The sequence below is a fragment of the Anomaloglossus baeobatrachus genome, chromosome 2 (genome assembly GCF_048569485.1).
Source record: "Anomaloglossus baeobatrachus isolate aAnoBae1 chromosome 2, aAnoBae1.hap1, whole genome shotgun sequence".
Lineage (NCBI taxonomy): Eukaryota > Metazoa > Chordata > Amphibia > Anura > Aromobatidae > Anomaloglossus > Anomaloglossus baeobatrachus.
Window position 1 is genome coordinate 715728886 of NC_134354.1, and position 19297 is coordinate 715748182.

The 19297-nt window shown below is 44.9% G+C and overlaps 1 protein-coding gene across 4 annotated transcripts in view; it reads left to right on the plus strand.

Annotated features, from left to right (window-relative positions):
- The window catches only part of DCLK1 (doublecortin like kinase 1), a 537868-nt gene that overhangs the window by 294323 nt on the left and 224248 nt on the right, over positions 1 to 19297 (plus strand). For all 4 annotated transcript variants that reach the window (XM_075337323.1, XM_075337324.1, XM_075337325.1 and 1 more), the window contains exon 5: positions 8841 to 8957. In XM_075337323.1, the coding sequence (XP_075193438.1) occupies positions 8841 to 8957 (117 nt within the window). The remainder of the gene's footprint in view (positions 1 to 8840; positions 8958 to 19297) is intronic.

Genomic DNA, 19297 nt, shown 5'->3' on the forward strand with positions numbered 1-19297 from the left:
GGATCTAAGTCCCTGGTGGCGTAGTGTGTTACTGATGGTAGCCTTTGTTATGGTGGTCCCAGCTCTATGCAGGTCATTCACTCGGTCCCCCGTGTGGTTCTGGGATTTTTGCTCATTCTTGTGATCATTTTGACTCCACGACGTGAGATCTTGCATGGAGCCCCAGATCAAAGGTGATTATCAGGGATCTTGTATGTCTTCCATTTTCTTATTATTGCTCCCACAGTTGATTTCATCACACCAAGCTGCTTGCCTATTGCATATATTCAGTTTTGCCAGCCTCGTGCAGGGCTTCAATTTTGTTTCTGGTGTCCTTCGACAGCTCTTTGGTCTTTACCATAGTGGAGTTTGGATTGTGACTGTTTGAGGTTGTGGACAGGTGTCTTTTATATTGATAACAAGTTCAAAAAAAGGTGTCATTACTACATGTAATGAGTGGAGGACAGAGGAGCCTCTTAAAAAAGATGTTACGGGTCTGTGAGCCAGAAATCTTGCATGTTTTTAGGTGACTAAATACTTTTTTTCCACCATAATTTGCAAAATAAAATCTTGCCAAGTCGGACAAGGTGATTTTCTGGATTTGTTTTCTCATTTTGTCTCTCATAGTTGTGGTCCTCCTATGATGTCAATTACAGGCAAATCTCATCTTTTTAAGTGGGAGAACTTGCACAATTGGTGACTGACTAAATACTTTTTTCCCCACTGTATGTTATTCCCACAATAGAATATTTTTATTTTTTTTTACAAAGCGCAGTATCTGCAAAACTACTGATTATATGCAGTGCAAGCCAAACATAACGTTTCTTTCTTGTTTGTTTGGATATAGTAGAGGAAATGAAATAGAAATAGCGCTAATTACTTAGTACAAGGTATATATTAATTGTCTAAAATAACACAATTCAAGAGATAACCCCTCATTTTTCAATAAAATACTTATAAAATCTTATCTGAAGAAGAGGGGTCATCTCTCAAAAGGTATTATTTTAGATTATTAATAAATATGTTGTACATCCTAATTAGCGCTAGTACCCAGGTTTTTCATTTTTATTTCCTTTACCATATTTAAACACGCTTTGTGGACAGTTTTAAAAGATACCTACAGGGTTCCCAGAGGCATCTATAGCTTTTATTGAGGAAACATCTCATATATATATACATACATACACACGCATATGCAGAGCACATACATACAGACATATGTATACACAGAGAATATACATACTGACACATGTATCGTATACACAGAAGACATACATACAGTCATATGTATACTTTGTGCACATACCTATAGACACCTGTATACACAAAGCACATACTTTCAGACATATATTTACACACAAAGCACATACATCCAGTACAAACCAAAAGTTTGGACACACCTTCTCATTCAAAGAGTTTTCTTATTTTCAGGACTCTGAAAATTGTAGATTCACATTGAAGGCATCAAAACTATGAATTAACACATGTGGAATGAAATACTTTAAAAAGTGTGAAACAACTAAAAATATGTCTTATATTCTAGGTTCTTCAAACTAGCCACCTTTTGCTTTGATTACTGCTTTGCACACTCTTGGCATTCTCTTGATGAGCTTCAAGAGGTAGTCACCGGAAATGGTTTTCCAATGGTCCTGAAGGAGTTCCCAGAGATGCTTAGCACTTGTTGGCCCTTTTGCCTTCACTCTGCGGTCCAGCTCACCCAAAGCCATCTCGATTGGGTTCAGGTCTGGTGACTGTGGAGACCAGGTCATCTGGTGTAGAACCCCATCACTCTCCTTCTTAGTCAAATAGCCCTTACACAGCCTGGAGGTGTGTTTGGGGTCATTGTCCTGTTGAAAAATAAATGATGGTCCAACTAAACGCAAACCGGATGGCGTAGCACGCCGCTGCAAGATGCTGTTGTAGGCATGCTAGTTCTGTATGCCTTCAATTTTTAATAAATCCCCAACAGTGTCACCAGCAAAGCACCCCCACACCATCACACATCCTCCTCCTCCATGCTTCACTGTGGGAACCAGCCATGTAGAGTCCATCCGTTCACCTTTTCTACAAAGACACGGTGGTTGGATCCAAAGATCTCAAATTTGGACTCATCAGACCAAAGCACAGATTTTCACTGGTCTAGTGTCCATTCCTTGTGTTCTTTAGCCCAAACAAGTCTCTTCCGCGTGTTGTCTGTCCTTAGCAGTGGTTTCCTAGCAGATATTTTACCATGAAGGCCTGCTGCACAAAGTCTCCTCTTAACAGTTCTTCAAGAGATGAGAAGGTGTGTCCAAACGTTTGATCTGTACTGTACATACATTCATATGAAAAAGTTTGGGCACCCCTATTAATGTTAACCTTTTTTCTTTATAACAATTTGGGTTTTTGCAACAGCTATTTCAGTTTCATATATCTAATAACTGATGGACTGAGTAATATTTCTGGATTGAAATAAAGTTTATTGTACTAACAGAAAATGTGCAATCCGCATTTTAACAAAATTTGACCGGTGCAAAAGTATGGGCACCCTTATCAATTTCTTGATTTGAACACTCCTAACTACTTTTTACTGACTTACTAAAGCACTAAATTGGTTTTGTAACCTCATTGAGCTTTGAACTTCATAGGCAGGTGTATCCAATCATGAGAAAAGGTATTTTAGGTGGCCACTTGAAAGTTGTTCTCCTATTTGAATCTCCTATGAAGAGTGGCATCATGGGCTCCTCAAAACAACTCTCAAATGATCTGAAAACAAAGATTATTCAACATAGTTGTTCAGGGGAAGGGTACAAAAAGTTGTCTCAGAGATTTAGACTGTCAGTTTCCACTGTGAGTAACATAGTAAGGAAATGGAAGAACACAGGTACAGTTCTTGTTAAGCCCAGAAGTGGCAGGCGAAGGAAAATATCAGAAAGGCAGAGAAGAAGAATGGTGAGAACAGTCAAGGGCAATCCACAGACCACCTCCAAAGACCTGCAGCATCATCTTGCTGCAGATGGTGTCAATGTGCATCGGTCAACAATACAGCGCACGTTGCACAAGAAGAAGTTGTATGGCAGAGTGATGCGAAAGAAGTCGTTTCTGAAAGCACGCCACAAACAGAGTCGCCTGAGGTATGCAAAAGCACATTTGGACAAGCCAGTTACATTTTGGAAGAAGGTCCTGTGGACTGATGAAACAAAGATTGAGTTGTTTGGTCATACAAAAAGGTGTTATGCAGGGAGGCAAAAAAACACGGCATTCCAAGAAAAGCACTTGCTACCCACAGTAAAATTTGGTGGAGGTTCCATCATGCTTTGGGGCTGTGTGGTCAATGTCGGCATCGGGAATCTTGTTAAAGTTGAGGGTCGCATGGATTCAACTCAGTATCAGCAGATTCTTGACAATAATGTGCAAGAATCAGTGACGAAGTTGAAGTTACGCAGGGGATGGATATTTCAGCAAGACAATGATCCAAAACACCGCTCCAAATCTACTCAGGCATTCATGCAGGGAAACAATTACAATGTTCTGGAATGGCCATCCCAGTCCCCAGACCTGAATATCATTGAACATCTGTGGGATGATTGAAGCGTGCTGTCCATGCTCGGTGACCATCAAACTTAACTGAACTGGAATTGTTTTGTAAACAGGAATGGTCAAATATACCTTCATCCAGGATCCAGGAACTCATTAAAAGCTACAGGAAGCGACTAGAGGCTGTGATTTTTGCAAAAGGAGGATCTACAAAATATTAATGTCACTTTTATGTTGAGGTGCCCATACTTTTGCACCGGTCAAATTTTGTTAAAATACGGATTGCACATTTTCTGTTAGTATAATAAACCTCATTTCAATCCAGAAATATTACTCAGTCCATCAGTTATTAGATATATGAAACTGAAATAGCTGTTGCAAAAACCCAAATTGTTATAAAGAAAAAAGGTTAACATTAATAGGGGTGCCCAAACATTTTCATATGACTGTACATACATACATACAGATACAGATATACACAGAACATCTACATACAGACATACTGTATATTTATACTCAAAGCACATACATAAAGACACATATATACACAGAACACCTACATACAGGCATATATTTCTTCCCAGAGCACATACATACAGACACATGTATTGACAGAGCACCTACATACAGGCATATATTTATACACAGAGCACATATGTACAAATTCATGTACACTACAGTTCAAAAGTTTAGGGTCACTTAGATATTTCCTTGTTTTTGAAAGAAAAACACATTTTTTTCAATGAAGCTAACATTAAATTAAACATAAATATACTCTATACATTGGTAATGTGGTAAATGACTATTCTAGCTGCAAACGTCTGTTTTTTAATGCAATATCTACATAGGTGTATAGAGGCCCATTTCCAATAACCACAACTCCAGTGTTCTAATGGCACATTGTGTTTGCTAACTGTGTTACAAGGCTAATGGATGTTTAGAAATCCCTTGAAAACCCTTGTGCAAGTATGTTAGCACAGCTGAAAACAGTTTTGCTGATTAGATAAGCTATAAAACTGACCTGCCTTTGAGCTACTTGAGAATCTGGAGCATTACATTTGTTGGTTCCATTAAACTCTCAAAATGGCCAGAAAAAGAGAACCTTCATGTGAAACTCGACAGTCTATTCTTGTTCTTAAAAATGAAGGATATTCCATGTGAGAAATTGCCAAGAAACTGAAGATTTCCTACAACAGTGTGTACTACTTCTTCAGAGGAGAGCACAAGCAGGCTCTAACCAGAGTAGAAAGAGAAGTGGGAGGTCCCACTGCACAACTGAGCAACAAGACAAGTACATTAGAGTCTCTAGTTTGAGAAATCGACGCCTCACATGTCCTCAACTGGCAGCTTCATTAAATAGTACCCGCAAAACGCCAGTGTCAACGTCTACAGTGAAGAGTAAGAATCCGGGATGCTGGCCTTCAGGGCAGAGTGGCAAGGAAAAAGCCATATCTGAGACTGGCTAATAAAAGAGTGCTTGACGCCATCTGTGAAGCATGGTGGAGGTAATGTGATGGTCTAGGGTTGCTTTGGTGCTGATAAAGTGGGAGAATTGTACAAGGTAAAAGGGGTTTTGAATAAGGTAGACTAACACTCCCTTTTGCAACGTCATGCCATACCCTGTGGACAGCACTAGATTGGAGCCAATTTCATCCCACAACAGGTCAATGACCCAAAGCACATCACCAAATTATGCATGAACTATTTAGGGAAGAAGCAGGCAGCTGGTATTCTATCTGTAATGGAGTGGCCAGCCCAGTCACCAGATCTCAACCCTATTGAGTTGTTGTGGGAGCAGCTTGACCGTATGGTACGCAAAAAGTGCCCATCAAGCCAATCCAACTTGTGGGTGGGGGGGGGGGGGGTAGCATGGGGTGAAATATCTCCAGATTACCTCATCAAATTAACTGCGACAATGCCAAAGGTCTGCAAAGCTGGAATTGTTGCAAAGGAGCATTCTGTGACGAAAGCAAAGTCTGAAGGAGAAAATTATTATTTCAAGTAAAAATCATTATTTCTAACCTCGTCAATGTCTGGACTATATTCTCTATTCAGTATGCAACTCATTTGATACATAAAAGTAGGATTTTTTTATGGAAAAGACAAAATTGTCTGGGTGACCCCAAACTTATGAACGGTAGTGTATACATAGAGCACATAAATACAGAGACATTTATACACAGAGCCACTACATACAGACACATGTATACATAGAGTACATATGTGACGCCCTGGACTAGCCAGGTAGTCACAGGTAGGCCCTTGCACAAACACCCGTCCCCTTACAAGGTAACAGCAGTCAACCTAAAAATCCTGAGTCACCCCTCTCAGGTCTTGACGTTCACACCAGGGGGCGGAGCCAGACGGTTGGCCATGCCCACCAAGGAGATCGGATAGAGGCGGGAAAAACACAGCAGATGAAGTTAGGGAGGAGGAGAGATGAGTTTTGGAGGTGAAAGAGAGTAGTAGTAAAGAGTAAACGTCTGTCAGGGGTCTGAGTCGTAGCCCAGATACCCTGTGGCCAGGAGGCAGACGGTGGTTGCCGCCTGCAGGAGCCGGGAAGACGGCTGGTGGAACCGTAAGGGACCGGGACAGGGTAGTGGCCCGCCGGTACCGAACCGGGGAACCAACTGGAAACCGGAGCACCAGGAGGGGTACTCAGACCCAGAACGAGGTCCAGAAGCCACTGGACCACGTCAAATTTACTGATTGAGGTCTGGACCTTAGGTCCTTTCCCGTCCCAAGACCCGAAAGACGGCAACAGCCCACCGAGGGGATAGAAAGCCACCACACAGGCAGAGGGATCTCACGGGCCAGCGCCTGCAGGCAAACGGGTTCCCCGACACACATAAAGCCGGGGAGCGGACTACCATCGCTGAAACGTAGGCAGTCAAATTCTACAAAACGAGGTGCAGGAGAAAGGCGGGAACCACTGAACCGGGTGGGGGACCAAGCACAGCCGGCTGCTGGCACCGACCACCATCCTTTTGGTTTACCAGAGACTCCGGTGTATCTGTCATAGTGAGTACAACAGTGCCCTCGGGCTGCGCACCGCGCCTCACCATGACGCCCGCACCTCGCGACCACCGGGACCATTACCCCCTGCCCACGGAGGGGGTCAACACCAGGCTGCGCAACACCGTCCTCGGGAGCCTAGTTAACGGCAGCGGTGGTGTCCATATTCACCACGACCCATGGGTGGCGTCACGAACTTACATCCCTAAACTCCATGGCCCCGGCCGTGAACATCCCCACCGAAGATCACCCTCCTTCACGTAGCGCCAGCTCCCCTTCAGAGCGACGTGAACACCGGGTGCCGGAGGCGCTCGAGCCACCCACCAAACGAGCCCGGACCCGAGCGGCTCGGCTGTGGCTGAGCGCAGGCCGTACACACACACACTTACAATATAGAATTCTTACCAGTCTGTCTCCTCTTCTTCAGTTCCTCTAGACTCCTGTATGGTACAGGACTTTTGGTGACATCTTGGTCATATGACCATGATTTCACCAAACCTCATAAAACACTCTCAACATTGGACAGTGTTAATGCACAACTGCTATTATCAATATAGCTTCCGCTGTAAATGCTGGCGACCCCTAAGGGGTACTTTGCACACAGAGATAAATCTGCGGCAGATCTGTGGTTGCAGTGAAATTGTGGACAATCAGTGCCAGGTTTGTGGCTGTGTACAAATGGAATAATATGTCCACAATTTCACTGCAACCACAGATCTGCCAAAGATTTATCTGTGTGTGCAAAGTAGCCCTAAGGGACGGCCCTTGTTCTGTTGAATGTGTTATGCAAGGTAAGCACCTATAACAGCATACAACAGCTTCAGAGATTGATGACGGATAATGAGGAGCTATTGTTAACCATGACTAGAATTGTACTTTTTATATTAGTAACAGTCTGCCTGTTTTCTGACATTTTTTGTGGAGTTTTACATTTATTGTTCAAATTCTGTCATCAGGAGTGACAATGTATAGCAGTACACTATGCTCCACAATGAATGAAACTAGGCTTCAAATACAGACTGAATTGGTGATTGCACCTCCAACTTCTGAGCTATTGATGCAGCTCTAAGGCGGGCTTTGCACGTTGCGACAACGCAAGCCGATGCTGTGATGTCGCACGCGATAGTCCCCGCCCCCGTCGCAGGTACGATATCTTGTGATAGCTGGCGTAGCGAAAATTATCGCTACGCCAGCTTCACATGCACTCACCTGCCGTGCGACCGTTGCTCTGGCCGGCGACCTGCCTTCTTCCTAAGGGGGCGGGTCGTGCGGCGTCATAGCGACGTCACACGGCAGGCGGCCTATAGCGGCGGAGGGGCGGAGATGAGCAGGATGTAAACATCCCGCCCACCTCCTTCCTTCCGTATAGCCGCCGGCGGCAGGTAAGGAGATGTTCCTCGCTCCTGCGGCGTTATACACAGCGATGTGTGCAGCCGCAGGAGCGAGGAACTACATCGTACCTGTCGCTGTAACATAATTATGAAAAAGTCGGAGCCTGCAACGATGATACGATAGCGACGCTTTTGCGCTCGTTAATCGTATCATCTAGCATTTACACACTACGATCTCGAAAGTGACGCCGGAAGTGCGTCACTTTCGATTTGACCCCACCGACATCGCAGGTGCAATGTTGCAACGTGCAAAGCCGCCCTTAGTACTGTATGTGAAATCAATGTTTTACGCTGCAATTTAATATTGTGTTGAGCCAATAGATTTTCTTCATAATATCAGTAGTCTGTGAACCTACTAATGCATGTTTACTTGTTGACTCTTATCTTCTGTGAAACTCTTTGGTTCTATAGAATATAATGTTGTAATGGTCAATTCACCAAGCAAGTTCAAGGAGGATCTGGATGCCTTTCTTGATAAATATATGACACGCTATGGATATTAGACTCTGCAATGGAACGTTAATCCGGGGAGCTAATCTGATTGCAATATGTGGAGTATGGGGCAATCAGCATCTGAGAAGGAAGAAAAAGGGATGGCACCACCTGAAAGTGGGATCTCCTAGGTACACTATACAATTATGACAAAGAAGTGCATTTGTGCTTTTAATTGGTTTTAGATGTTTGTATTCGTCACTATGTGTGTGATTTATCAAATAAAAGAAACTTGGTTTTGATACTCTACTATGTGGTGATCCCACCTCATTAGGTACGTTCTTTTCCTTCTTGGGCAATCAGCATCTGTCACATTCGAGGTTTTTGCCGTCCTTTGGATCAACATGTTAGGTTATAGGTTGACCTTGGTGGACTTGTGCTTTCTTTCATCCTTAAATCTATGGAACTGTCTGAGTATATTTTCAAGATACATTTATTTTATTTCAGAATGTCGGGTTGTGAAATCTACATCATATACCAAGCTTCCCAATATACCACGCAGGAGTACAACCAAGAGTCCAGGACCTTCCCGGCGCAGCAAGTCCCCTGCATCAACCAGCTCAGGTACATGCCTACATATTCCTGGCACATGTTGTCTATGTGATTACTAGTATTACATTTTTACATGAAAATATTCAATTTATCTTTGCAATTAAATTTTTTTCCTTTTTATTGTGTTTTATGTTTTCTATTTTTTTTTTGGTAACATTTAGTGGTGATTTTTTTTCAACATGAACCCTCAAAAGTTAGAAATATTTCGTCCCTGAAGGGTGTTGTCTACCATTTTTGTCTATTTCTTCTGTTCTACTACAAACCTTGACCTAACCATAAGGCTATGTGTCCACGTTGCATTTTTGTGTGCAGAAAATCTGCACATAAAAACGCATATTTTGGCAGGAAAAAGGCAGCTGAAAAAAACGCACATATTTTATTGCGATTATGCATTTTTTAACATACTTCTTTTTGTGCTTTTTAAGTCATGGCGACCGCAAGGATTCAGGCGCTGTATCTCCGCGATTGCCGCCAGGTCTCCAGCTGATCTTACAGCTGGGACCCGGCTCTCGCTGCCAGGAGCAGTGCCCACACCTTTCCCGGCAGTTGAAACCCCTTCATGCTGCTATCAGTGCGATCGCAGCATTCAGGAGGCAAGGAGAAAAATCGCTTACCTCTCCCTGGCAATCAGGTCCCTGTAGTGCGATCACAGAAACCCGTTCTCTGCCATAGTAAACCTGGGCCATCACCATGATGACCCCGGGTTACTGAGGTATGGATCGCCTCACAGACCAGGGCACTTGCGTCACTGGAGTTCCCTGCAGCAAGGTCCCATGGTAAAAACCATGAGATGAAAAAATTTCTGCTCACACTGGCTTTGTGAACTTGGTGCAGGGAACCTCAGTGACATCACAAGGTGAACCAAGTTCATGCCAGCGGATCTGCAGGAAACCCTGGTGATTCCCGCTATGAACTCAATTCACCTTGTGACATCACCGGAGTTCCCTGCTGCAAGGTCCTGTGGTAAAGACCACGAGATGAGGAAATGGCTGCAGGGAACCCCAGTTACATAAAAAAAAAGCACATAAAAACGTACAAAAAAGCAACCTGTGCATTACACATGCTTTTTTTCCTGCCTTTTTCACTAACTCCATTGAAGATAATTGGTGAAAAAAAATGCAGAAACAATTGACATGCGGCTTCTTTTTTCAGCAACAAAAACTGCAAGAAAAAAAGCAGCGTGTGCACAGCAAGTCAGGATTCTCATAGACGTTGCTGGGATGCTTTCTCATTGCTTTTATTGATTAAAAGAAGCAAAGGAAAAAAGCATGAAAAAAAGCAATCTTGGCACAAGGCCTTTTTATGTTAATTAGTAGCTTGTGAATTCTGTATGTGTCTACTGTCTGTATAGCTTATGACCAGGGGATGTGAATGTCTTTAAGCCCATAAATGTTCATGGTTCGCTTGTCCACATCATAAAACCTAACTGAGATACAGAAACAAAACATATTATATATAATAACAATAGAAACAGTTTAGAAACACTTCCGCCTCATTTTTGTCCCGGTGATGTGACTACTGGGACACATTGGTCATTACGCCTCTGGTTCCAAATTGTATAAACAGTAGATGATACGTAACCCCCTGTGTGACCCTGGCTTACATTTTGTGCCCCCCGCTTTGTTAGTTTTGCGTTGGATGACGCTCTAGTCAGCAATTCCACAGTGAATAGATGAATGGCTCAGCGGACTATTGTGATGGCCCTGACCGAGACAAGAATAACATCTATTGTCATCGATAGAGTCACTCTTTTTTTTAAGTATAAACTTCATGCGTGTGACTCAGCGCAACTTTCTTTAGTCATCGTACAAGCTGTGAAGGCAACTGGCAACTGAAAACAAGGACACAACTAATTTTACAGGGACTTGTCACTAAACTCTTATCAGATGTAATTGTGCGTTACAAGTGCTTCTATAACTTTGCAAGTCTTTTTTTTCAAAGCAATCAGATCACTGTCGGAATATTTTATAGGATTCAGAATAGACTTAAAGGAGTTGTCCCAAAAACAAAGTACATTTAAAGGCCGCTTTACACGCAACGATATCGCTAACGAGATATCGTTGGGGTCACATAATTCGTGACGCACATCCGGCCTCGTTAGCAACGTTGTTGCGTGTGACACCTACGAGCGACCGCTAACGATCACAAATATTCACCAAATCGTTGATCGTTGACACGTCTTTCATTTTTAAAATATTGTTGCTGGTGCTGGACGCAAGTTGTTCGTCGTTCCTGAGGCTGCACACATCACTACGTGTGACACCCCGGGAACGACGAACAACAGCGTTCCTGCGTCCTCTGGCAACGAGGTGGGAGTGACGTGAACGCGGCTGCTCTCCGCCCCATCGCTTCTATTGGTGGCCTGCTGATTGACGTCGCTGTGATGCCGCACGAACCGCCCCCTTAAAAAAGAGGTTGTTCGCCGCCCACAGTGACATTGCTAGGAAGGTAAGTACATGTGACACGTCCTAGCAATATTGTTCACCACGGGCAGCGATTTGCCCGTGACGCACAAACAACGGGGGTGGATGCGATCGTTAGCGACATCGCTAGCGATGTCGCAGCGTGTAAAGCAGCCTTTAGTCAATAGATCTTGGCATGAAAATTAGATGCCCAACTGGATGTGTGACGCCCCAGAGCTATGGGGTACTCAGTCCCGGGCCGTATATATACAGGGATGCTGTGTCACAGTTGTGTAACGGCCGATGCCCGGGTCGCTTTTTAAAGGGGATTATATACAGGGAATTAAAGAGTTTATCTCGTGATGCCACTTGCGGGTTGCGGTTATGGTGATGGAACCCGCCGCTGCACAGTCTGTTACCACTGGGGCTGATGGTGATGGCAGCCTGGATGTTAGGCCCTCCGCAAGTAGGGTCGGGCCCCAGGGAGTGAATTGCAGGATCCAACGCAGAAAGAAGGGAGACCTCACGATGGGGATGCACTGCAACTTCTGTTTTTACTCACAGTGGTGTTGAGCTGAGGCACTGAGGATGGCTGGTTCAGACCCCTGGTCCCTTTTGTCCCAGTGCCGGTGTGGTGACCTGGTAGTCTCTTTCCCCGGCACCTCTCACTGGTTGGTGGTACACCGTAGCTTGGAGCGTTTGTCTGTCAGCAGTCTCTCGTCCATACGGCGGGCAGTGCAAACTGTGTAGGGTCGGTGTTCTGTTCCGGTGCCTGGCTCAGTCTTTACTGCTGGTACCCTCGGATTCTTGGGTCAGTGAGGTCCGTGAAGGTCCCCTCACTGTGTAGGTATTTGTCAGGTTGCCTGAAGCTGTCGCCTGACGTAGGGCCCTGTGCCCCGTCGGTGCTCTGGTTCCAGGGGTACCTGGCTGTACCCTCCCTGGCAACCACTCTCCTACGCCACCTAGGTCTCTGCTACACGACCCCATCTGGAGACACGTCCGTCCCCTTCAACTGTCACTATCGGACTCCCTACTGTCTTTCTGTCTGTCCCCTCCCACCGGGTTGTCAGTTAGTGACCATCTATTGGGTCCTGGACTAGTCAGTTATCCCTAATTGGGAGTGGGGAACTGGGGATGTTATGTGTTTTGGTGGTACTGGCACTGGTCTTCCAGGTCCCTGGGGGTAGGCCCTGCATCTTTGTCAGGATGCAGTACCTAGTAGTGCCCTGATGGGTTCAGGGGCACTACAGATGTGTTAAAAAAATTCCAGTGCTGACATAATCTTATATATGTGTCCCTGCTATGTACCATACTGTGTAATGGCCGTGTCTGACCAAACAGGGACATGGTCTGATCATACCACATCTCCTGGGCTGGGGAAAAAAAGCAAGAGTATACAGACAGGACAGCATGGGATTGCAACTGATTCTTTCTGTGAGGTAATTCTGGCAATTCTTCTGCTTCTGGTGATGTCACATCGTCTGGGCAACTTCTTATCTTCTGCTCTGCTCTGTCGGCAGGGCTTCACTGCCAATGTCAAGCTGATTGACTGCTAGCTTCCTATTGTGTTAGTCTGAGCCAGCTGTCAGTCAACATGATGTTGGCAGTTATGCTCTGTCAACAGAGCAGAGCAAAAAAGAAAGAACTTTTCTATTGACATAACATCAAATTAATCTGGAGATTCGCCACTTGAGCCAGAACTGATTGTTGAAGGCCAGAACAGGCAGGAAGATAAGAACTTCCTTTAATTTCTTATCCCCATAGCAAAAATAACCATAGCCCCGGGTCACCGGTGTGAAGCTTGCTACTTGAAAGATGTCAAGGTCCATTTACTTAACAACCACATTTGTGTAGATAAGTTACAATAACAAAATTTTAGACATGGTGGTGTTTACTTGACTATTGTATAATATACCAAGTGTATGTGCATCCAGAGGAGTAAATGTGAGTACTTTGGTTACATTCACATATGAGACCTGGACGGTGTCTAAAGTGTTACAAATTTCAAATGTTAGTTACTACACTCTATTCATCCATGTGTTAGCACAAGTACGTGCTAACATACTATTCAATGCCCATTGCCCAGCGTCATCAGCGGTGATGCGCATACCTGTGTTCGTTGTCACAACTTGAGACGCCAGGTTTAGGTTCAGTGTGCATGGATCAGAAGTCCCGGCACATCCGGTCATGGTCACTAGACCTCTCTGAAGCCGGGATGCATACCCCGGGCTTCATAGTGCGCATGACCGGAAGTTCTGGGACTTCTGATCATGCGTACTGAGCCTAAGCCCGGCGTTCTGAAGCAGTGACAACGGACACAGGTACCTGCGTCACCACTGATGACGCTGGGCAATGGACATTGAATAGCATGTTAGCACATCCCTGTGGGTGTCCTAACATGCTAAGAGGGCGGACTAGTCTGGGGGAACTAACGCCCTTGCTACTAGTCCCTGGCCTCATTAGCATATCATAAAGGATCTTTAGAAATACTTTTTGTAAAGATCTCTTTATCTGTGCTACTAGATACAGGGACTGTTAGGGGTACTTTGCACACTACGACATCGCAAGCCGATACTTGTGATGCCGAGCATGATAGTACCCGCCCCCATCGCAGCAGCGATATCTTGTGATCGTTGCCGTAGCGAACATTATCGCTACGGCAGCTTCACATGCACTCACCTGCCCTGCGATGTCGCTCTGGCCGGCGACCCACCTCCTTCCTAAAGGGGCGGGTTGTGCGGCGTCACAGCGACGTCACCCGGCAGGCGGCCAATAGAAGCAGAGGGGCAGAGATGAGCGGGACGTAAACATCCCGCCCACCTCCGTCCTTCCACATAGCCGGCGTGAGCCACGGTGACGCAGGTAAGCTGATGTTCCTCGCTCCTGCGGCTTCTCACACAGCGATGTGTGCTGCCACAGGGGAACGAGGAACAACATCGTACCATCGCTGCCGCGCAATTATGAAAATGACGGACACTACACCGATGATACGATTACGACGCTTTATTTTACGTTACGTAATTTTACGTTACGTTATTTTACGTTTTACGTTACGTATTTTACGTTTTTACGTTAATCGTATCAAAAACGCTTTACACACTACGATATCGACAGTGACGCCAGATGTGCGTCACTTTCGATTTGACCCCACCGACATCGCAGCTGCGATGTCGTAGTGTGCAAAGTACCCCTTAAGCAGGGATAATATGCACCCAGAACTGCTCATGGTTCTGGGTGCATATTGCACCTGACAGGTTCCCTTTAAAAAATGGAATTGATGTTAGATCATTTTTTATCAAATAACATCATGCAAATTGAATATACTAAAGAGAAATACAATTCAAATCAATATTTGGTGGGATTGCCCTATGTCTTTAAAAACAGCATCAATCCTTCTAGGTACAGTTCTTGAAGTAGCTCAGCAGGGAGGTTGTTGCAAACAGCTTGGAGGAAAGTTAAGCAGTGGGGAGTCGTTGTCAATCAACATGACATTGGCAGAGACACCAGCAGCATAAGAGAAAAAGCTGCTCTGTCGGCAGGAGAATCATTGGCATGAGTGGTCTGTGATCGCTCAGAGACGGCAGGGATCGTTGCTAGGTAGAACAGGCAGGTGTCATGATCCAGGCTGGCTTTTCCCTGCTGTTGTTACACCCAGTTCCAGCCTGGTCATGTCAGGAGTTAACTTCCCCTGCCTCGTTCCAGATCCCCGGACACTATATTTTGCCGCTGCACCTATGGCTCAGCGCCAGTGATATTTCTGCCTTGCAGCGTGTATACTGGCTCTGGTGAGTGTTCCCGATCTGTCCTGCCTCCCTGCTACTGTGTCCTGACTTGTACCCTCTCCCGTTCGTCTACCGATCCTGTTCCCTGACTACCTGTTCATGTCTGCTGTTTTCCTCTGTCCTAACCTGTTTGGCCTTCTCCCTTATCTGTATTTGGACTTACCGACCTCTGACCTGTATCCTCGCTCCTGACTCTGGCATTCGTCTCTCCCTTTTCTTTTGTATGCTACTCTTCAGGGCACTTTACACACAGCGAAATCGCTAGCGATGTCGCTGGTGAAAGCACCCGCCCCCGTCGGTTGTGCATCACGGGTAAATCACTGCCTGTGGCGTACAACATCGCTAAGAACGGTCACACGTTCTTACCTGCCTAGCGACTTCGCTGTGGCTGGCGAACCACCTCCTTTCAAAGGGGGCGTCACAGCGACATCACTAAGCGGCCACCCAATAGAAGCGGAGGGGCAGAGATGAGCGGGTGGAACATCCCGCCCACCTTCTTCCTTCCTCATTGCCGGCGGCCGCAGGTACGGTGATGTTCCTCGTTCCTGCGGTGTCACACATAGCGATGTGTGCTGCCGCAGGAACGACAAACAACCTGCGTCCTGCAACAGCAACGATAATTGGGAATAGAACGACGCGTCAACGATAAGGTAAGTAATTTTGATCGTTAACGGTCGTTCGCGTGTTTCACACGCAACGACGTCGCTAACGAGGGCGGATGTGCGTCACGAATTCCGTGACCCCAACGACATCTCGTTAGCGATGTTGTTGTATATAAAGTGGCCTTTCCGCTCCTGACTCTTTGCTAGCTCCTGACCACAATGTGTCTCTCCCCATGAATCTGTCTTAAACCTCTTGCTGTTGACTCGGATTACTGACTTCTCTGCTGACCCCTAGCGGTTGCTTGCTAAACTGCACTCCGAAGCTAAATTAGCTGTGGCTTCAGTAACTTCAGTAGTGCAGCGTGACAGCAGGTAGTTGATAACTACCTGCCTGTAAGTTCTTAGCCCATAGGAAAAATACTCAAATTTTTGGATAATCCCCTTTAACAAGACAAATCTTCTAGTTCCAATCAGAACTGACTACCTGTATTTTGAAGTCAAGGTCCTTGTATTAATCACACCTTGTTTTGAATTAGCCAGACAAAAAAGAGAGAAATCAGCTCACCGAGTTGCTGTGATCCGCTGTATATCCAGGGCTGCGCACGGAGGGCTGGGCTGCCATATAGAAATCAAGGAAGAAAAATATCCAGCGCGGTCCAAATTCTCGTATAAAAAATCATCTTTATTGTTTAATCCTTAAAAGTAGGAGTTTACAGGCGGTCAGCAAAAATACATGGATGTTAATAGGACCCCACAAAGCTACGCGTTTCGACGTGAGTCTTAATCATTTAAGCATGATTAAGACTCACGTCGAAACGCGTAGCTTTGTGGGGTCCTATTAACATCCATGTATTTTTGCTGACCGCCTGTAAACTCCTACTTTTAAGGATTAAACAATAAAGATGATTTTTTATACGAGAATTTGGACCGCGCTGGATATTTTTCTTCCTTGTTTTGAATTGTATCATTATGTTTTTAACTGGGTCATCATAGTCATATATTGAGAATCTCCAATCCCCTTATGTTAGAATAATAGACACCCACATGTACTCTTCAGTGCCGAGCTACTCACAGGGTTGAACACTCCGTTATTTACTACGTAGGAATAATGGGTGGTGTGTGGGAGTTTATGTCATTGAATACCGAGAAGCCAACAGAACAGCAAACAAATGAAGTCTTGTGCTGCCCCATTATCCGCACCAAAATTTTACCTACCATCTTCATTTAGCTATTTCATGCCATGTATCTCTTCAGTGAAGATATCAAAGGAAATAATGGAATTAGGTAATTAAACTTTGGGGACAGCGAGGTCGGTTCGAACAAAATGTCTTCACATGGAGCTCTGTGCTGCCTACACAGTTGACGTCAGCTTCAACAATCCGGATCTTCTTATGAAAGTAATAATACTCCTACTATGCCATTATATGGTATTGTACAAGATGTTCTCTTCCATAGAATTAGTCCTTTTAGCTGTTGATGTACATTGGTTTTCATCACTAGGTTGTATCCTAGGTAAGACACATTGCACTGATCGACCCTTGTCTCCTGGCACAATTTTATTTTTTTACTTGTAATTTGGGTGTCTTAGTATTTGTTGTACATTTTTCCTAGGATATTCTCAAAATATTCTTTTACTTGGCAGCACAATGTATGGGAATCTTTAGAAATATAGACAACGTTGGAAAAATCACTAGAATGTGTTGGACCTTCAGAGCCTAGGACCTCACTTCTGGGTACAGCCCTCCCCTTTCATGTACTGGGGTTTAAAAATAAAGTATTCTTACCACTAAAAAATTACTGAAGAAGTTATCCAACCACTCCAAAAACAACAAAAAAACTAATCGCTGCAATCTACTGTAGCTTCAATGCTCCAGTGGTGCATTTGGTGGCCTCATTGGCCACGTTCCATATTACTGGTGTAGGGGGTGGGCAGGACCCCTTACAAAGGAGCCTGGAAATGTTAATACTGTTTAATAAAAATGTTTTTATTATATTGTATGTTTATTGGGTTAGGGTACCCCTAGTGGCCGGGTGGGACGGCTGTCACCACAGTGGAAAGGAGGTGCCGGCAGGAGAAAGGGGAGGGAAAAAGTTGTTGTTGAGGAAAGTGGGAGATTAGAAGGCAGTTGGTTGTGGGACAGGAGAGAAGAAGGAGAGCAGGGGCAGAGTGTGGGAGCTGGATAAAGGAGAAGCCGGAGAGTAAAGGAGCGGGCAGAATCTCAAGAGCGAAGCAGACCGGTGTGGGTCCGGTTTGTGGGTAGCCAATAGTGGGAGCCGGGTGAAGCAGAGTAGCCGGGCACATCCCCACTGGAGAGGACGTCAAGGGCAGGTTTCCCCCAGCTACAGCAGTGTACTACCATCCGTATCTGCATGTCTGCCGGTTGTGTGAAGAAGCTGTGAACAATAAAGCTGCTTTTTGATTTCACTGGAACACGTCTGAAGAGTGTTTTATTACGACGGACAACAGTTGCATTACCACACTCTGCCCCACCATGACATCTCCTGTCCCCAAAGTGACGGCGGAACCAGGGGTAAGCCTGACAGCAAGGGCCACGACTACCAGCCCGGAGGCGCCCCTGGCTCCCCGTTACACTGGCACTATGGCTCTGCACCGAGTGGTGTTGCCAGAATAGTATAGCACATGACTTCTACATCCATTGATTGTCTGCAGTGGTCACATACTGGTGACTTGTAAATATAGAAAATGAGCACAATCATCACTGATTGGCCAGGGCTCAGTAGATGTAAATATTGTTGTATTTTATATTTTAGTAGATCTTCTACTGTTTTTTTAGAAGTTAGTAAAGGGAACTTGTCACCACCGTGCGAAGCTGCCGCCCAACCTACACACCACCTACTGTCTCCTCCCCAAAATCCTATAGAATGTAATCCCGCAATGACAGGGCCCTCTTCCCTCTGTACTAATCTGTCTACTGTAACTTGTGTATGTATTCTGTATATAACCCCCTTCTCATGTACAGCACCATGAAAGCAATGGTGCTCTATAGATAAATAATAATAATAATAATAGTAATAATCATAGTGGTATGGCTGTACAGGCACTTGTCCCCCAATAAAAATTATACCTGTTTGTAGAGATTTAATGAGCCAAACATGAGAAAGTTAATAATAATAAAGTTTATTTTAATAGCGCCAACATATATTGAAGCACTTTACAATTAAGGCTAAGTTCACATGCTGCGTTTTTTTGACGCTGCGTTTTTATGCGTTTTTGCCGCGATTTGGTGCGTTTTTGGTTGCGTTTTGATGCGTTTTTGATCTCTGCGTTTTGCTGCGTTTTTCCAATGCATTGCATGGGGGGAAAACGCAGAAAAACGCAGGAAAGAATTGACATGTCCATTTTTTTTTTAAGCTCAAAAACGCAGCTTAAAAAAAAAGTTGTGTGCGGACAGCAAAAATGAAAACTCATAGACTTTGCTGGGGAAGCAAAGTTATGCAGTTTTGAGGCCAAAAACGCACCCTAAAAACACGCAAAAACGCCGCGAAAAACACGCAAAAACGCACCCGAAAAACACGCAAAAACACACCCGAAAAACACGCAAAAA